This window comes from Brienomyrus brachyistius, chromosome 4 (assembly GCF_023856365.1).
Source record: "Brienomyrus brachyistius isolate T26 chromosome 4, BBRACH_0.4, whole genome shotgun sequence".
Classification (NCBI taxonomy): domain Eukaryota; kingdom Metazoa; phylum Chordata; class Actinopteri; order Osteoglossiformes; family Mormyridae; genus Brienomyrus; species Brienomyrus brachyistius.
In genome coordinates this window covers 19,511,752-19,527,162 of record NC_064536.1, presented here as the reverse complement: position 1 = coordinate 19,527,162, position 15,411 = coordinate 19,511,752, and the positions used below count along the sequence as shown (strand labels likewise).

Here is a 15,411-nt window from a genome sequence, read left to right as displayed (position 1 = left end):
ACAATGTAAAAATCAAATCTGAATGCTTGTTCCATTAAACCTGACACAATTTATGTATGATTGCACATACCTGCGTGTTACAACTGATTCCATCTAATAGCTTTAAATCCCATCAGAATTTTGCTGTTATTCCACTTTATATGCGGAGAAAAGCAGTTAAAGAAGACAGGAAGGTATATGGAGACTGATTCCAAAGTGAGGGTGTTTACACGTCACCTGCCTCCGCTACTGTGGAATGAGCGAAAGAACCCAAAAAGATGGAGACACAGAAAATACATAACGTAATAGAGGAAAATAAATGCAATTTTACCCTCAACTACTACATTCATTTAGTAAACTCGACCATATGAAACACACATTGATAACATACCTGCACAGACTACAAAAGAATCATATACAGATGCTGTTAGTTACCTGGGCTTCTCAAAGGCTCCTGTTAAACACAATACGTCCTCATTACAACCTTATTTCAGACTCCTTACCGATAGATAAATACTGGATTACAATGAAACAAAATAGAATTTAATAATACCTAACTACTGAATTTGTAATAAAATATTAGACTACAAGAACCCAGAAATAGCCAGTTCGCACAAACAAAATTGTAATCATTACATATTACAGACTCGACTGAAATTCCCAACTGTATTGATCTTAGACATTGAACTATTGCAATAAAAATAATGACTTATTTAGCACAGATGTGATGGTGGCCCTGAAGGACATGGGGATGACTGCCTGTCTCAGGGAAATGTCAAAGATGTCTGTGGAAACATCTGCCAGCCAATTTTGCCCTTTCACTGAGCATGCGGATAGGTATGCTGTCTGGTCCCGCTATTTTTCGTGAGTTTACTCTCAGCAGAGATTTTCTCACGCCCACTGTGGAACAACACAATGCCTGTTCAGGAGGAGGGATGGTCTTCCTCACAGGCATGTCTTTCAGGGAATTCATAAACTTCAACTCCAGTGGTTGCCTAGTCTGCTCTTCACAGTCTGGCCTCAGTCCAAAATCACACCTACTGCAGCCTGAGAAGCAGGAAGTATCTCCCTCTCTCACACACAGACGACTGTGAGAGAAAACGAAACTGAATCCTATCAGTGTTCGTGGTAAAATGGCAGAAGCCAGTGTTGCAGTGGATCTGAGCCAGTTCAGCTGCCCAATCTGTCTGGATCTACTGAAGGATCCAGTGACTATCAACTGTGGAAACAGTTACTGTATGAGCTGCATTAAGAGCCACTGGGATCAGGAAGATCATGCTGGAGTTTACAGCTGCCCCCAGTGCAGACAGACCTTCACACCCAGACCTGTTCTGGGCAGAAACACCATACTGGTTGAAGTGGTGGAGAAACTGAAGAAGACTGGACTACAAGCAACTACTCCTGCTGACCATTATGCTGGACCTGGAGATATGGAGTGTGACATCTGTACTGGGAGAAAACACAAAGCTGTTAAGTCCTGCCTGGTGTGTCTGGCCTCCTACTGTGAAACTGACCTGCAGCTTCACAATAAACTCCACCACACAAAACAACACAAGATCATTGATGCCATCAGCCATCTGAAGGACAAGGTCTGTTCCCACCATGACAAAGCCCTGGAGATCCACTGCCGTACCGACCAGCAGTGTATCTGTTATCTCTGTATGCTGGATGAACACAGAGGCCATGATACAGTATCAGCTGCTGCAGGAAGGCCGGAGATACAGGTCAGGCCAGAAACACATATATAACTTTTGATGTTTATATGTTAAAAATGGTTGTCACATGTGAATGCATCTGCATTGGTGAGACAGGGGTAGTATGTAGTCCAGTGGGCTAAGTCTCTGTGCCAGGAAGGGTGCCAGTTTGAGCCTGGCTTCAGCCGAACAGACATGCGTCTGTGGGCCCTTGAGCAAGACTCTTAACCCCCAGTGCCATCCGAGTTTTCAGTGCTTTACTGCCCCCCCCTAATGGAGCTGCCACTAATGACTATTTTTTTACAGAATAATTTATTGACTCAAACGTTTATTCAGATTCTAATGTAGCAGATTTTTTTTGTGGCTTTAATAATGAGTGTATTTAGTAGCTACAAGGACAAAAGATATCAAAAAGCTCTCCCTGCTAATGGTAATTTAATAAAAATGAATAGACAGCGCTTACAGCGGTTTTCCTTATTCTGCCCGTCCATAACCCAGAATAGCCCCTGCATACTCGCTCTCTCTTCAGGTGCTTGTTCATAGCGCTAGTGCTACTATGGTGTGAAACTTTTCACACTGTAAAACCACCTTTTTGTTTTGTGATAATTTGAACTGCTCCCATAATTACTGTAGATAGTGATATTAAAGGAAAACGTTTGTTATAATGAATTAGATAATGAGTTAGTCAGCTAACTGCAGCAGCCCTAGACCCCAAGCTCACTCTCATCTGCTTGGGTGTGTCATGGAGAGCAAGATGGGGCAAGCAAAAGGAAAACTTCCCCACAAGGACTAATAAAGCATCATTATTATTGTCCGCCCTGGTTAGTTACGTAAAAGTAAAATGCACAGAAAATGAGTCACTGAAAATGTCCTATAATCAGAATCAGAATTGTGTTTATTAAGTATGTGAGCGAACACATGCAAGGAATTTGATTCCGGTCGATGGTGTCTCTGAAGCACAACAGTACAAAAACAACAATGCGTAAAGTCACAATGAACAATATACTGAGCAATATAATGTACAGTAATGTATAAGCTACAATATTAATATGTATGGACTTATATTGATAAATATAAAGGTAAATATATAAATTGCTGCAGATTTGTCGGCTGCACATCCATGATGTGAATCTCCCGTTCCACCACATCCCAAAGGTGCTCTATTGGATTGAGATCTGATGACTGTGGAGGCCATTTGAGTACAGTGAACTCATTGTCATGTTCAAGAAACCAGTCTGAGATGATTCGAGCTTTATGACATGGTGCATTATCCTGCTGGAAGTAGCCATCAGAAGATGGGTACACTGTGGTCATAAAGGGATGGACATGGTCAGCAACAATACTCAGGTAGGCTGTGGCATTGTAACGATGATCAATTAGTACTAAGGGGCCCAAAGTTTGTCAAGAAAATGTCCCCCACACCATTACACCACCAGCCTGAACCGTTGATACAAGGCAGGATGGATCCATGCTTTGATGTTGTTGACGCCAAATTCTGACCCTACCATCCGAATGTTGCAGCAGAAATCGAGACTCATCAGACCAGGCAACATTTTTTCAAGTCTTCTATTGTCCAATTTCGGTGAGCCTGTGCGAATTGTAGCCTCAGTTTCCTGTTCTTTGCTGACAAGACTGGTACCCAGTGTGGTCTTCTGCTGCTGTAACCCATCTGCCTCAAGGTCCGACGTGTTGTGCATTTGGAGATGCTCTTCTGCATACCTTGGTTGTAACGAGTGGTTATTTGAGTTACTGTTGCCTTTCTATCAGCTCGAACCACTCTGGCCATTCTCCTCTGACCTCTGGCATCAACAAGGCATTTTCGCCCACAGAACTGCCGCTCACTGGATGTTTTCCCTTTTTCAGACCATTCTCTGTAAACCCTAGAGATGGTTGTGTGTGACAATCTGTCAGGGTCGCAGGTAATGCGACGGCCAGGCAAGTGGGCAGGAAGCAGGCAAGGAGGCGAAGTTGGGGTAAACGGGGATTTAACAGCTGGCATCGGGGACCAGGAAACATCTGACGTAGACTGACATCAATGACGGACAAAAACTAAGGCAAGACATGGACTGAAATATACGAGAATGGGCGAAAATAATTGGACACAGCTGGGCAAGATCAGGGAAGCACACGTGGATAATCATGGGGCGTGGCACACATGAGGATCAGATGAGCCGGGCATCACAGAATCGCAGAAGATCAGCAGTTTCTGCAATACTCGGACCAGCCCATCTGGCACCAACAACCATGCCACGTTCAAAGTCACTTAAATCACCTTTCTTCCCCATTCTGAAGCTCGGTTTGAACTGCAGCGGTTCGTCTTGACCATGTCAACATGCCTAAATGCATTGAGTTGCCACCATTTGTTTGGCTGATCAGTAATTTGCGTCAACGAGCAGTTGGACAGGTGTGCCTAATAAAGTGGCCGGTTAGTGTATGTGTACAGTACTGTGCAAAAGTCTTAGGCAGACAAAGAAAATTATGTTTAGATTATCCTTGTGTTGGTGTAAAACTGTGATATTATGCCTGTCAAAGTGTGTCACCTTAGTCATTTCAGAACCTCTGCTAAAATCATCCTGGTATTTGCAGCGACCGTCCAGTGCAGCCATGTATTTTTTGACTTGGCCACTAACACAGCTCATACAGCTAGGTCAATCTGTCACTGCCTTTTTTAACCAATATATTTTATTATTTAATTCAGCTGTTGGTGAAATTTAACAAAATCGTGGAACGGCTGAGGAGAAGTTTGAGAATTGAAGCGGTGTTTATCTAGCCATCTAACTGTTTTTTTAGAAAACAGAAGAAATTATTACTAGTTTTTATCGTGTTACTCTTAATTTGCACATGTTCTAATGTTAAATTGTGTTTTTACACAATTTTACACAGCAGGGGCTGTGTTCTGAATGGGGCAAATATGTCTCAAAATGTTATTGTAAAGTGTGAAAAGTTCTGATCAAATTCCTAGCAAAAACCCCTTCAAACCGCATATCATGTGGCTGCAGCTGAACACATTCAGCAAGAGGTTCACTTATTCTTTGGCTGAGAATATGAATGGCTAAAATGTGTGAGCTAAGTGGTTTTAAATATAGTGTAATTGTTGGTGTCAAGTGTGGTGATTCTAGCATCTCAGAAACAGACACCTTTCTGGTTCATTCACTCAAAACACAGTCTAATGTTTGCAGTGAATGGTGCATTAAACATAAAACATGCAGACTATGGTAGTTCTGTGTACGAAAACGACTAGAATGGCCAGACTCGTTAAAGCTATCAGGAAGGCCACATGTGCAGAAATAACAGGTCAGTACAACAGTGGTAAGCAGGACGCCTTCACTGAACATGAAGTGGTTTACAGTAAGTGATCTTCAGGTTGACTGTGAGCAACATGTATTATATACAATAAGAGAACTTCAGGTTGACTGTGAGCAACATGTATTATATACAGTAAGTGAACTTCAGGTTGACTGTGAGCAACATGTATTATATATAGCAAGTGAACTTCAGGTTGACTGTGAGAAACATGTTTTATATACAGTAAGTGAACTTTATCTTCATCTTTATCTTGAGATTTAATCTCAGTTAAAGAAACAATCTTGTTTCCTATCTGTAGAAACAAGTGGGAGAAACACAGAAGGAATTTCAGCAGAGAATTCAGATGAGAGAGAAGGAGCTGCAGGAGCTGAGAGAGGCTGTGGACTCATTCACAGTGAGTATGAACCTGAAGCTGGTATGTGATCATATTGAATCAAGAGTTTTGTCACATGTTCCACAGACTACAGATTTATAGATTTGTGGGGATTGTCAAATTAAAGTCACTGATGGTTACTCTGTGTCAGAAGTTTGGTGAGACAAAGGTGCCAGATAACAGGGTTTAACTAACCTGGGATTAACAAGTCAGCTCACATCACTATTGTACTATTGTTTACTATGGAAATTAAGAATAAGATGAGGCTCTCTGGAGTCTCAAATGGGACCATCCTCTGCTTCCTGTGCCACCAACAGAGCTCAGCACAGTCAGCAGTGGAGGACAGCGAGAGGATCTTCACTGAGATGATCCGCTCCATTGAGAGAAGACGCTCTGAGGTGACAAAGCTGATCAGAGATCAGGAGAAGGCTGTAGTGAGTCAGGCTGAAGGACACATGGAGAAACTGAAGCAGGAGATTGATGAACTGAAGAGGAGACACTCTGAGCTGGAGCAGCTTTCACACACAGAGGATCACATCCATTTCCTCCAGGTAACAGAACAGCTACTTTGACAATAAGAAAACCAGAGTTTTGGTTTAGTTAAAATGTATATTTGTTTTAATGAAGCTGTTTAATCTGACTTTATGTCTGTAGAGATATCAGAGTCTTCCTGTCACCCCTGAGGCTGGATTTGAACCCAGAATCTCTGTCAATCCACATTGGTATTTTGGAAATGTGAGGAAGGTGGTTTCTGAACTGAAGGATCAACTGGAGAATATTTATAAAACGAAAACAGAAGAGATCCATGACACAGGTTAATAAATAATTACATTTTCCAGTCGGTTCATGTTAATATAGACCATGCAGAGAGAGTGTGCAGTACAGTCAGCCTCACATTTGTGTGACTAAGTCAGATTCAGTTTTCAATAAGTGTAAGTCTTTGTGAAAACTGATGAAAGAGCTCCACATTCCACAAGCTGCAAAACCCAGGTTGCATAAATCATGTTTCTTCTAAATTATTGAATCCAAAAATCTTCATTAGAATTAGATTATTAGTTTGTTAAACTTCCTTTTATTGTCCCTCATAATGATAGTACACAGTGAATGAAGTCCATCTCCCACAATTAAATTCCTTTTACTTACATCCCTGTTTCTCTCTGTCTCCTTCTAGTTACCAAAGACACCATCATACAGTTTTTAGTGCCCAGGACCAGATCAGAATTCTTACAATGTGAGTCTGTTCACACACACGCTTCTCTCTCCCTGTATGAGGTGGAGTGTGTTTTTTTGTGTTTTACTGTGTTTTATTGTGTTTTATTGTGTTTTATTGTGTTTCATTGTGTTTTATTGTGTTTCATTTTCTTCTGCTAGTGGAGCTTCTCTTTATCTCTCCTGCTGCCTCCTGGTCTTTCATATTTATGTCAGGAGCCTTTGAATCTGTTTGCAGTGTGACTGCTGATGTTTAATATTATTTTGCTTATCATGTTATTCTCTGAGGCATCCATTTTGTGAACAGAACCATATGAACATAACAGGATATACTTCATTATATATACTTTTCAAAGTGTTAAAACCTGCCGAAAAACACACACACTGTTGTTCAATGTAAGGAGTGAATGAGACCAAACCATCACTTTCTGATCTTCTCCTCCATCAGATTCCTGTCGGCTCACTCTGGACCCCAACACAGCAAACAGACACCTCCACCTGTCTGAGGGGAACAGAGTGGTGACATGGAAGGAAGAGACACAGTCATATCCTGATCACCAGCAGAGGTTTGACTCACGCCTCTATGTGCTGTGTACAGAGGGTCTGACTGGGTGCTGCTACTGGGAGGTTGAGTGCAGCGGGAATTTGGCTGGTATTGCCGTCACATATAAAGGGATCAGCAGGAAAGGAAGGGGTGAGAACAGCGGGCTTGGAAACAATGACAAGTCCTGGTGTTTGTACTGCTCAGACTCCAGTTACTCATTCTGGCACAATAATGTGCAAACTGCAGTATATGGCTCCCATTCCTCCAGGATAGGGGTGTACCTGGATCACAGGGCAGGAAATCTGTCCTTCTACAGCATCTCTGACACAGTGACCCTCCTGCACAGTGTCCAGACCATGTTCACTGAGCCCCTCTACCCTGGGTTTGATCTTAATGGTACAGCCAAACTCTGCTAACTACCATAATAGGCTGTTAAATATATCAAAAAATTTAACTAAATAATTAATACTACAAACCACGGCTACTGGCTGTGATAGTTAATAGGATCTTGAGTGACACATGTTAAAGATAAATTGACCAGAGGGGTGTTTTTGGAATCAGCTTTTAGAACGTACCTTTATATATTTATTCAATAGTCCCTGTGTGTTAGGCAGCTAATACTGAAGAATGTCAGCTTAAGAGAATTAAGAGTTAACCTCAGTATAGCAAAATGTGTTTGAACTTTGTGCTCATTAGATTGAGCAGAAATGGGAACAGAAATGAAAGTTTAGCTCGTGCTTGACAGAGAGAACAGGAAAACCACAAAAGCGAGTGGGGGCTGCTTGCAGGTGGCCACACCCATAAGTTACAGGCTGCATCTGAAAGTGCACATGCCTCATACTTATAAGATGCAGGCTGCATAAAGTGTATGTGCCCCCCCCCAAGCCAGTTTGATGCAGTTCTGGGAGGGGAAGTAAGCTATCTGTGTACCGCTATAAAGGGGATGCCAACTTCAGGTTCGGTGCGCATTCCGCAGTAACGCTTGCCGGGATGGGGGTTGGCCGCTGAGCTCAGAATTAAAACAACTTCACACCCCAGAATACCGTGTGGGGCTGAAATTTCCACGACACGCGGAACGAATAATGAAGTAATCAGTTATCAGATTACAGCAAAAAGCAACAGGGAAGTGCAACTAAATTTAAATCTGGTTTATGTCATTTTTCATGTAAAAGGTGGAAATAATCAGTGTAGAAATGGATCAAATCAATTACACAATTATACAGATTTCCTATGAATTGTTCATAAAGGTCATTTAAAGGTGGGGAAACAAATAAAAATCAGTACATTTCTAATAAGGTTTAATATGAAAGGGTTGAGTTAACATATCGTACATAATAATTACATAATTATAAAAATGTATGTTTGATTTCTTGTGTTTCTTGTGTTTGCTTAAGTTCTGCTTTTGCCATGTAGGGAACCTGTGTGAATGATTTTTGCTTTAACATGAACAAGTTTTATAATCGTTTTTATGTGTTTTCTTACTCTGCCATTCTCCATTTTGCCATCATATCGCTATATAAAAGACTCCTTTGCCCTGTGTTTTTATAGCTGTGTACACAGACTGATGTCTGCAGCCAGAGCATTGAAACTGCACTGGTGTACGTCTCTGAGTAATGGTGGCAGTGAGCTGTTCGGTAGCCATCTGAGCTGTAGGACAGCAGCTCAGAAGTGAAGTCAAACCGATTAGGAGATAGTAAGCTAGTCCTCTCAACAGTATGTAAGGGCTGTCTGACCAAGAAGGAGAGTGACGGAGTGCTGCGTCAGATGACCTGGCCTCCACCATCACCCGACCTAACCCCAATTTAGATGGTTTGGGATGAGTTGGACCGCAGAGTAAAGGCAAAGCAGCCAACAACTGCTCAGCACCTCCAGGAACTCCTTCAAGACTGCTGGAAAACCATTTCTGGTCAATACCTCATGAATCTGACTGAGAGAATGCCAAGGGTGTGCAAGGCTGTCATCAATGCAAAGGGTGGCTACTTTAAAGAATCTAAAATATAAAACAAATTCTGCTTTGTTTAACACTTATTTGTTTATTGCAAATATTCATTGTTTTGAGGTCTTCAATATTGATGTATTATGTAGAAAACAATAAAAATAAAGAAAAATCACTGAATGAGAAAGTGTTTGGCAAAATATTCATTTAAGGCGTATTTTACATAAATAAAGGGGATATACGACTAATGAGACTTTCATTTAAAATAGATTGCAGATGAATACAGGATGGGGGCAGCATGATGGTGCGGTGCTTAGCACTGTCTCCTCACATCTCGGGGACTTTCCTTTGCACCGCTTGGTGATCGCCAGCGCGTGTACAGCAGCCCCTCTCGCTCGTCAAAGGTGTACTATTGGAAATGGAAGGCCTTGGTTTTCGGGCCGGAAGTCGAGATCACATCCCAACCTGGTTGCCTGTCCTTGCCCAGCCACTCCCTCACCCTGACCAGCACGGGATCACCGCCCTGCTCCACAGTGGGCCGTTAGCGATCGAAGTCACAGTGGGCCTGAGTGTCTGGCGCTGTACGGGCAGCAGTCACTGTCAGCACGAGCTGTCAGCTAAACGTCCGACTGATGTATGCAACCCTGCTCGCCTTTGGGTCGCGCCTGTGGCAGCACAGTGCCCAGCTCCTCATTACTAATGTTCATGTCCAGGATGAGAGGGAGACATGCTAGCAGGGGGCATCGGCAAGTGCCACGCAAAATCGCTTCCTTTCCCTGTAAGACAGTGCAGCAGTTTCGCAATACTGATGAAGTGCTTTACAAAGTGCCGACAGTTAGGCAACAGCCCCAAGACCTGGCTTAGCACACCACGTGCTTCACATTTCATTATGTGAATTTTAGTGCAAACTAAAGTTGGGGGAGTGGTCAGGGCACGGTCTCTCCACTGCTGGCAGAAGGCGGAATCCTGCGTGCCCCTACCTTAGAAAAAAGTATATCTTAGAAAAATATGGTGTATCAGCACTGCATGGTGTGTATGGATAACTGAGGTGCATTAAAATTGGGTGAGCAGGCAAGGCAGGAGCACCCCCCTGCTGGCAGATGGTAGATTCCTACATGGCCCATCCATCCCCCAAGGCCCTAATGTTGTAGGATGACTATTGCACAATTAAGATTGAAGGGCAGCGCAATGGCCAATTCCAGGGCCCGGCATCACCCCAGATTCTAGCGAATTGTGGTGTGTATGTAGGAGACAGGGGCCCGACTGGGGCACACAAGGTATGGGCCCCTTCCAAGAGGCCGGGTCCCCAAGCGACCCCTCATCGATGCCTGTCTGTGCCCCCGCCCAGCCAGCAGGGAGCCGACCCATACTGCCCTGGGATGCCGCCTCCCCACCCCCCACCACAGCAGCAGGCTGGAGGGATGAAGACCCATCACGAATAACGGGACCCCAGCCCTAAGTAAATGTGAATGACTCATGAACTTTAAAAATTAAAAGCTGCTACTTTTATCACACTTTTGCTTTGATGTATGCTGATTTCCTTTTACTTTTTACATACAACTTGGACATTAATTGAGTAGTAGTCCTTTCTATTATGAAAAAGACCCCCATTTCTTAGTAAATCTGGCCAGCAGTTCGATCTTTCCACAATGTAACCTTATCCCACTAATGAGCACAGGCAAGTTTCACTGCCGGTACACGTTAGACAAAAGTATATTGGTTAGTGATCAAGTTTTCTGATGCAGAAATATGGAGACGCAAACAAAAATGTATTTATTGATGCATTAAATGTAATTGATCTGTTACATCTCTTTTTTTCTGCACTTTCACGTGCACCGGTGCTTGTGGTCAAGCGATCAGCAAGTTATGGTGGTGTGAAAATGCCAGTTTCTGCAGACTGTGGCCTCCACCAACCATCTGAACACTCTTTGTGGCATAAAAATGCAAAGCTACTAGGAGCTGGAGAAGTGTAGGAGCAGCAAAGATCCTCTCACTTCCATGTGTGATATCTGGTCCAGCCTTCCCACTGATGTATATGACACTCTTTTGTAAATCTGTACCACTGGGAAATACTCACTATTGCTATAAAACATTCAATTGGGTTTAACCTGTCATAAATTTTCTTACATGGGACTTTTTACAGTGGCCGAGAAACCCCAGTGCTATTCAAAATGAAGAAATTCACGTCATAACCTTTGATGAGTCTAAATTTGTCACTGAGAGAAAATGACTGTCTTTTTCCCCTCATGTTTTCTGTGCACGCAGCATTCACCTCAGGTAACTAGCCAGAGGCAGACGGGCTACAGCAAGGCAAAGTAAGGCCATCAAAGTAAAGTAACACAAAAAAAATACACAACATAGTTTTCATTTTTTCCATATGTTGTCATGTTTAAAAAGACCCAAAATGAACACGGTAAGCAGACTACTTAACTACTAAAACAAATCATTTAAACAGTATTTGTACAGGAATGATCCTGTCTCAAGCTTTTTGATCCATATAAGCAGTTGATCACTATAACCATGATCATCATAAGCAGTTTCCAATGTAACTTTACTTTTCACCTGTAAATCTCTAGCCTCAGAGGAACTACTCTGCCCAGATAAGGCTGTAGTTTATTGTACTGTACCAGATAAGACTGTAAAATAGTTTGCCATGCATACAGTATAAATGCCATGCAGTCAGAGCAAGACAGGGTATGAGTTTGGAAAAAGCACAAATATAACAACAGGGAGGATGGGACAGAGGGATATATAAGAAGAAGGTTTCACAGAGCTCCAAGATGCTGTTGACGTTGTTGATGTGTTTGGTGTCGTGCTCTGAGAGCAAGAAGATTATTGTCAGGCATGAGGGTGACACATCAACAGCATCTTTCTTTGTTCAAAGAAACACAGGAATAGGGCAAAACAATGCAGACCGTGAGGGCTAAAAGAGGCAGGTTAACACAGGGAAAGAACAAAAGCGCATGCAGGGAGTGACTCCAATAAGCACTTTATACAGGGACTAATGAAGGGACAAAAAAGAGCAGGAGTGAATCACAGAAGAGCAGGAACAAGAGGCAAGACAAAACAAGCAATAGGTGTGGCTCGTTAGAGCCACACTAGGGGTAGAATGAGAGGGGCGGGAAAGCAGGGCATGACATTTGGTTGTAATAAATCTATAATATAACCATATAATGGAGTTTTTGATAAAACCAATTGTTTTTAGGCAAAAAAATAAGAGATACCATTGAAATTTGAATGACTGTGTGTTTACTTAAATTATTTTATATTGGCAGTCAAAATGACCACGATTGGCTTCATCATATAAGTACAACACAAATAATGCTTAACTCAGATTACTGAAAAGTAAGTGATACCAGAATGAAATGATGGCAAATAAGCATTTAAGTAATAATGTGGATTTCACTTGTATTGTATTAAAGGAAAGTATAGATTTTTGTTTTGCAAAATATGGAAATTAATGGTAATAATAATAATAATAATAATAATAACAATAATAATATTCAGCCATTGAGGAGTATAAAAGCTGTTTGTACAGACTACTCGGTTCACTATTTCAGGTAAAACTGTTGAATTAATGAAATATTTATCTGTATTAAACTCTCAAGTCAAGTCATGTAGGTCTTTAATGTCATTTTTAACCATACGCAGTTGACTCCAGTACAGTTAGTCTCTAGGACTAAGGTTTTTTATAAATTTACACAAGACTAACACAGAAAAACCCAACAATGTAGCGTGTATAGTGTGCAAAAACTGTGCAAGCATTGCAGGATTGTGCAAAAGGACAAGACAACTGACACAACGAGTACAAACGGCTCCAGGTCCAGTGCCAGGGTTTTGTTTGATTTGATTCTCTTAGGGAAATTTAATGCTTCCAGTCCTGCAGTGCCATGTCACTGAAGTCACCTCTGTGACCAAACAAGAACCCTATCTGTGAGCAGTTGATAAAGCATATAAAGCAAAACATGAATTGAAAACAAGCATCAAAATGTGCTGTCAAGATCAGTGTGGTATCTTTGGCTTCCTATTGTGAAACTGATCTGCAAATTCACAATAAACTTAACAATATGCTACACCCCTGATGGGAATGAAGTGAAATTACTCCAGTTCTTTCTTTGGAACTGATTTAATAATTTGCCACTTTCATTTATCTGATTTATAGCACTTGGAACTGAACAAAACTTCTACACACTCATTTTTTCCCTCAGTTTTACAACATTGTACAAAACCCCTTTCCCAAGGTCACATGACCCTCGCCTTAAACGGACAGTTAATTTTTCCGCTACTGTTGTTCCCTTCCAGTTTGAACAATAATATAACAAAATACAACAAAATGTACAAAAACAATATACTTTACATCGGTGCTGCCCGTATCATCCAGAATCCTCCGCATTAACGACTAAAACATACCTAAGCATTAATCATATTTAAAACATAAAACATCAAGATTGCAACACATACAAGGCAACAGACGTTCATTGATGCCATCAGCCGCCTGCAAGGTAAGATCTGTTCCAATCACAATAAACTTCTGGAGGTCAACTTCCAAGCCGATTAAAAGAAGATCTGTTATCATTGTACAATGGATGAACACAAAGACCGCGATGCAGTGTCAACTGCTGTAGGAAGGACAGAGAAACAGGTAAATCCTGCAAATTAAGATTCATAAAGTCAAACTAAATTTCAACACAGTTCAACAAAAACAACAAATTTATTTTTGTATAGCGAATTATTACAACATTACCTTGTCTCAAAGCGCTTTACAGTATCCCCACCCAAAGCCCCCAGTGAGTACGCCATAGGCGACATATGTAAACATATGTAATTCTGTCCGTAGGAGACTGAAAACATGTGGTCAGTTGAATGGGATCTCCAAACTAAATGGAACTTAAATTGTGTATAGTTTGTATAATGTAATATGTTATTCATAAACTCCAAATCCTGCCTTCTCAGTCTGGCCTCAGTCTAAAACCACACCTACTGCAGTCTGAGAAGCAGGAAATTCCTCCCACTCTCACACACAGACGACTATCAGAGAAAACGAAACTGAATCCTATCAGTGTTCATGGTAAAATGGCAGAAGCAAGTGTTGCAGTGGATCAGAACCAGTTCAGCTGTCCAATCTGTCTGGATTTACTGAAGGATCCAGTGACTACTTCCTGTGGACACAATTACTGTATGAGATGCATTAAGAGCTGCTGGGATCAGGAGGATCATGCTGGAGTTTACAGCTGCCCCCAGTGCAGACAGACCTTCACATCCAGACCTGTTCTGGGCAGAAATACCATGCTGGCTGAAGTGGTGGAGAACCTGAAGAAGACTGCAACTGCAGATGTGGAGTGTGACATCTGTACTGGGAGAAAACGCAAAGCTGTTAAGTCCTGCCTGGTGTGTCTGGCCTCTTACTGTGAAATTGACCTGCAGCTTCACAATAAACTCCACAGTGCAAAACAGCACAAGCTCATTGATGCCATCAGCCATCTGAAGGACAAGGTCTGTTCCCAGCATGTCAAACCCCTGGAGATCTACTGCCGTACCGACCAGCAGTGCATCTGTTATCTCTGTACGATGGATGAACACAGAGGCCATGATACAGTCTCAGCTGCTGCAGGAAGGGAGGAGATACAGGTCAGACCAGAAATGATCTTAAATAATTTGTAAAATTTATTTGCAATGAAAATGCCTTTTGTCTTGACATATTTGAGTATATCTGCTATGAAGATCTCGTCTGGTTTGGGAATTGAAAGAACATGTAATAGATAATGCAAGATGTTGATATGGAGTGTAAAATCTTCTCATTGAATTCCTGCTGAAAAATTCTTTAAACAAAGAATCATGTGTCTGCAGCTGGATACATACAGCAAGTAAAAAGTCTCCAGAGATTCACTTATTGTTTGGCTGAGCATCTGAATGGCTGAGATGTGTGAACTAAGAGGGTTTAAATATAGTGTGATTGCTTGTGTCAAATGTGCTAATTCCAGTAACTCAGAAACAGCCACCATCCTGGTATTTTCACACATTACAGTGCGTAGAGTTTACTGAGAATAGTGCAGTAAACATGAAACACCCAGGCTACAGTATAGCAGATCTTACTTAATGAGAGAGGTGAGAGGAGAATGGCCAGACTTGTTACAGCTAACAGTAAGGCCACAAGTGCAAAACTACCCGCTCAGTAAGTAAATGGTGAGTCAAAGTGTCTATGTCCAATTTATCTTTCCTACAGTCAATAAATATTTTAAGAAATCCGTCCATCCATCCATCTCCTAACCATTTATCTCAGTCAGGGTCATGGGGAGCACCTGGATCCTTTCCCAGGCAGCATAGGGCACAAGGCTGGGGTCCACCCTGGACAGGAAGATTAATGAATATG

The 15,411-nt window shown here is 41.8% G+C and overlaps 3 protein-coding genes across 4 annotated transcripts in view; 2 read left to right on the top strand and 1 right to left on the bottom strand.

The window, feature by feature from the left end:
* Window positions 1–15,411, bottom strand: part of LOC125739602 (NACHT, LRR and PYD domains-containing protein 12-like) — a 926,911-nt gene that overhangs the window by 365,585 nt on the left and 545,915 nt on the right. The gene's annotated exons all lie outside the window — the stretch shown is intronic.
* On the top strand, window positions 1,053–9,212 carry LOC125739632 (tripartite motif-containing protein 16-like). Its single transcript, XM_049009942.1, has 6 exons — window positions 1,053–1,703; window positions 5,278–5,373; window positions 5,670–5,903; window positions 6,007–6,166; window positions 6,524–6,583; window positions 7,010–9,212. Exons 1-6 carry the CDS (start codon window positions 1,113–1,115, stop codon window positions 7,519–7,521), a joined length of 1,653 nt encoding a protein of 550 aa, XP_048865899.1. The 5' UTR covers window positions 1,053–1,112; the 3' UTR covers window positions 7,522–9,212.
* Window positions 14,105–15,411, top strand: part of LOC125739613 (tripartite motif-containing protein 16-like) — a 100,307-nt gene continuing 99,000 nt past the window's right edge. For both annotated transcript variants that reach the window (XM_049009904.1, XM_049009905.1), the window contains exon 1: window positions 14,105–14,669. In XM_049009904.1, coding sequence (XP_048865861.1) covers window positions 14,115–14,669 — 555 coding nt within the window. In that variant the 5' untranslated portion in view covers window positions 14,105–14,114. The remainder of the gene's footprint in view (window positions 14,670–15,411) is intronic.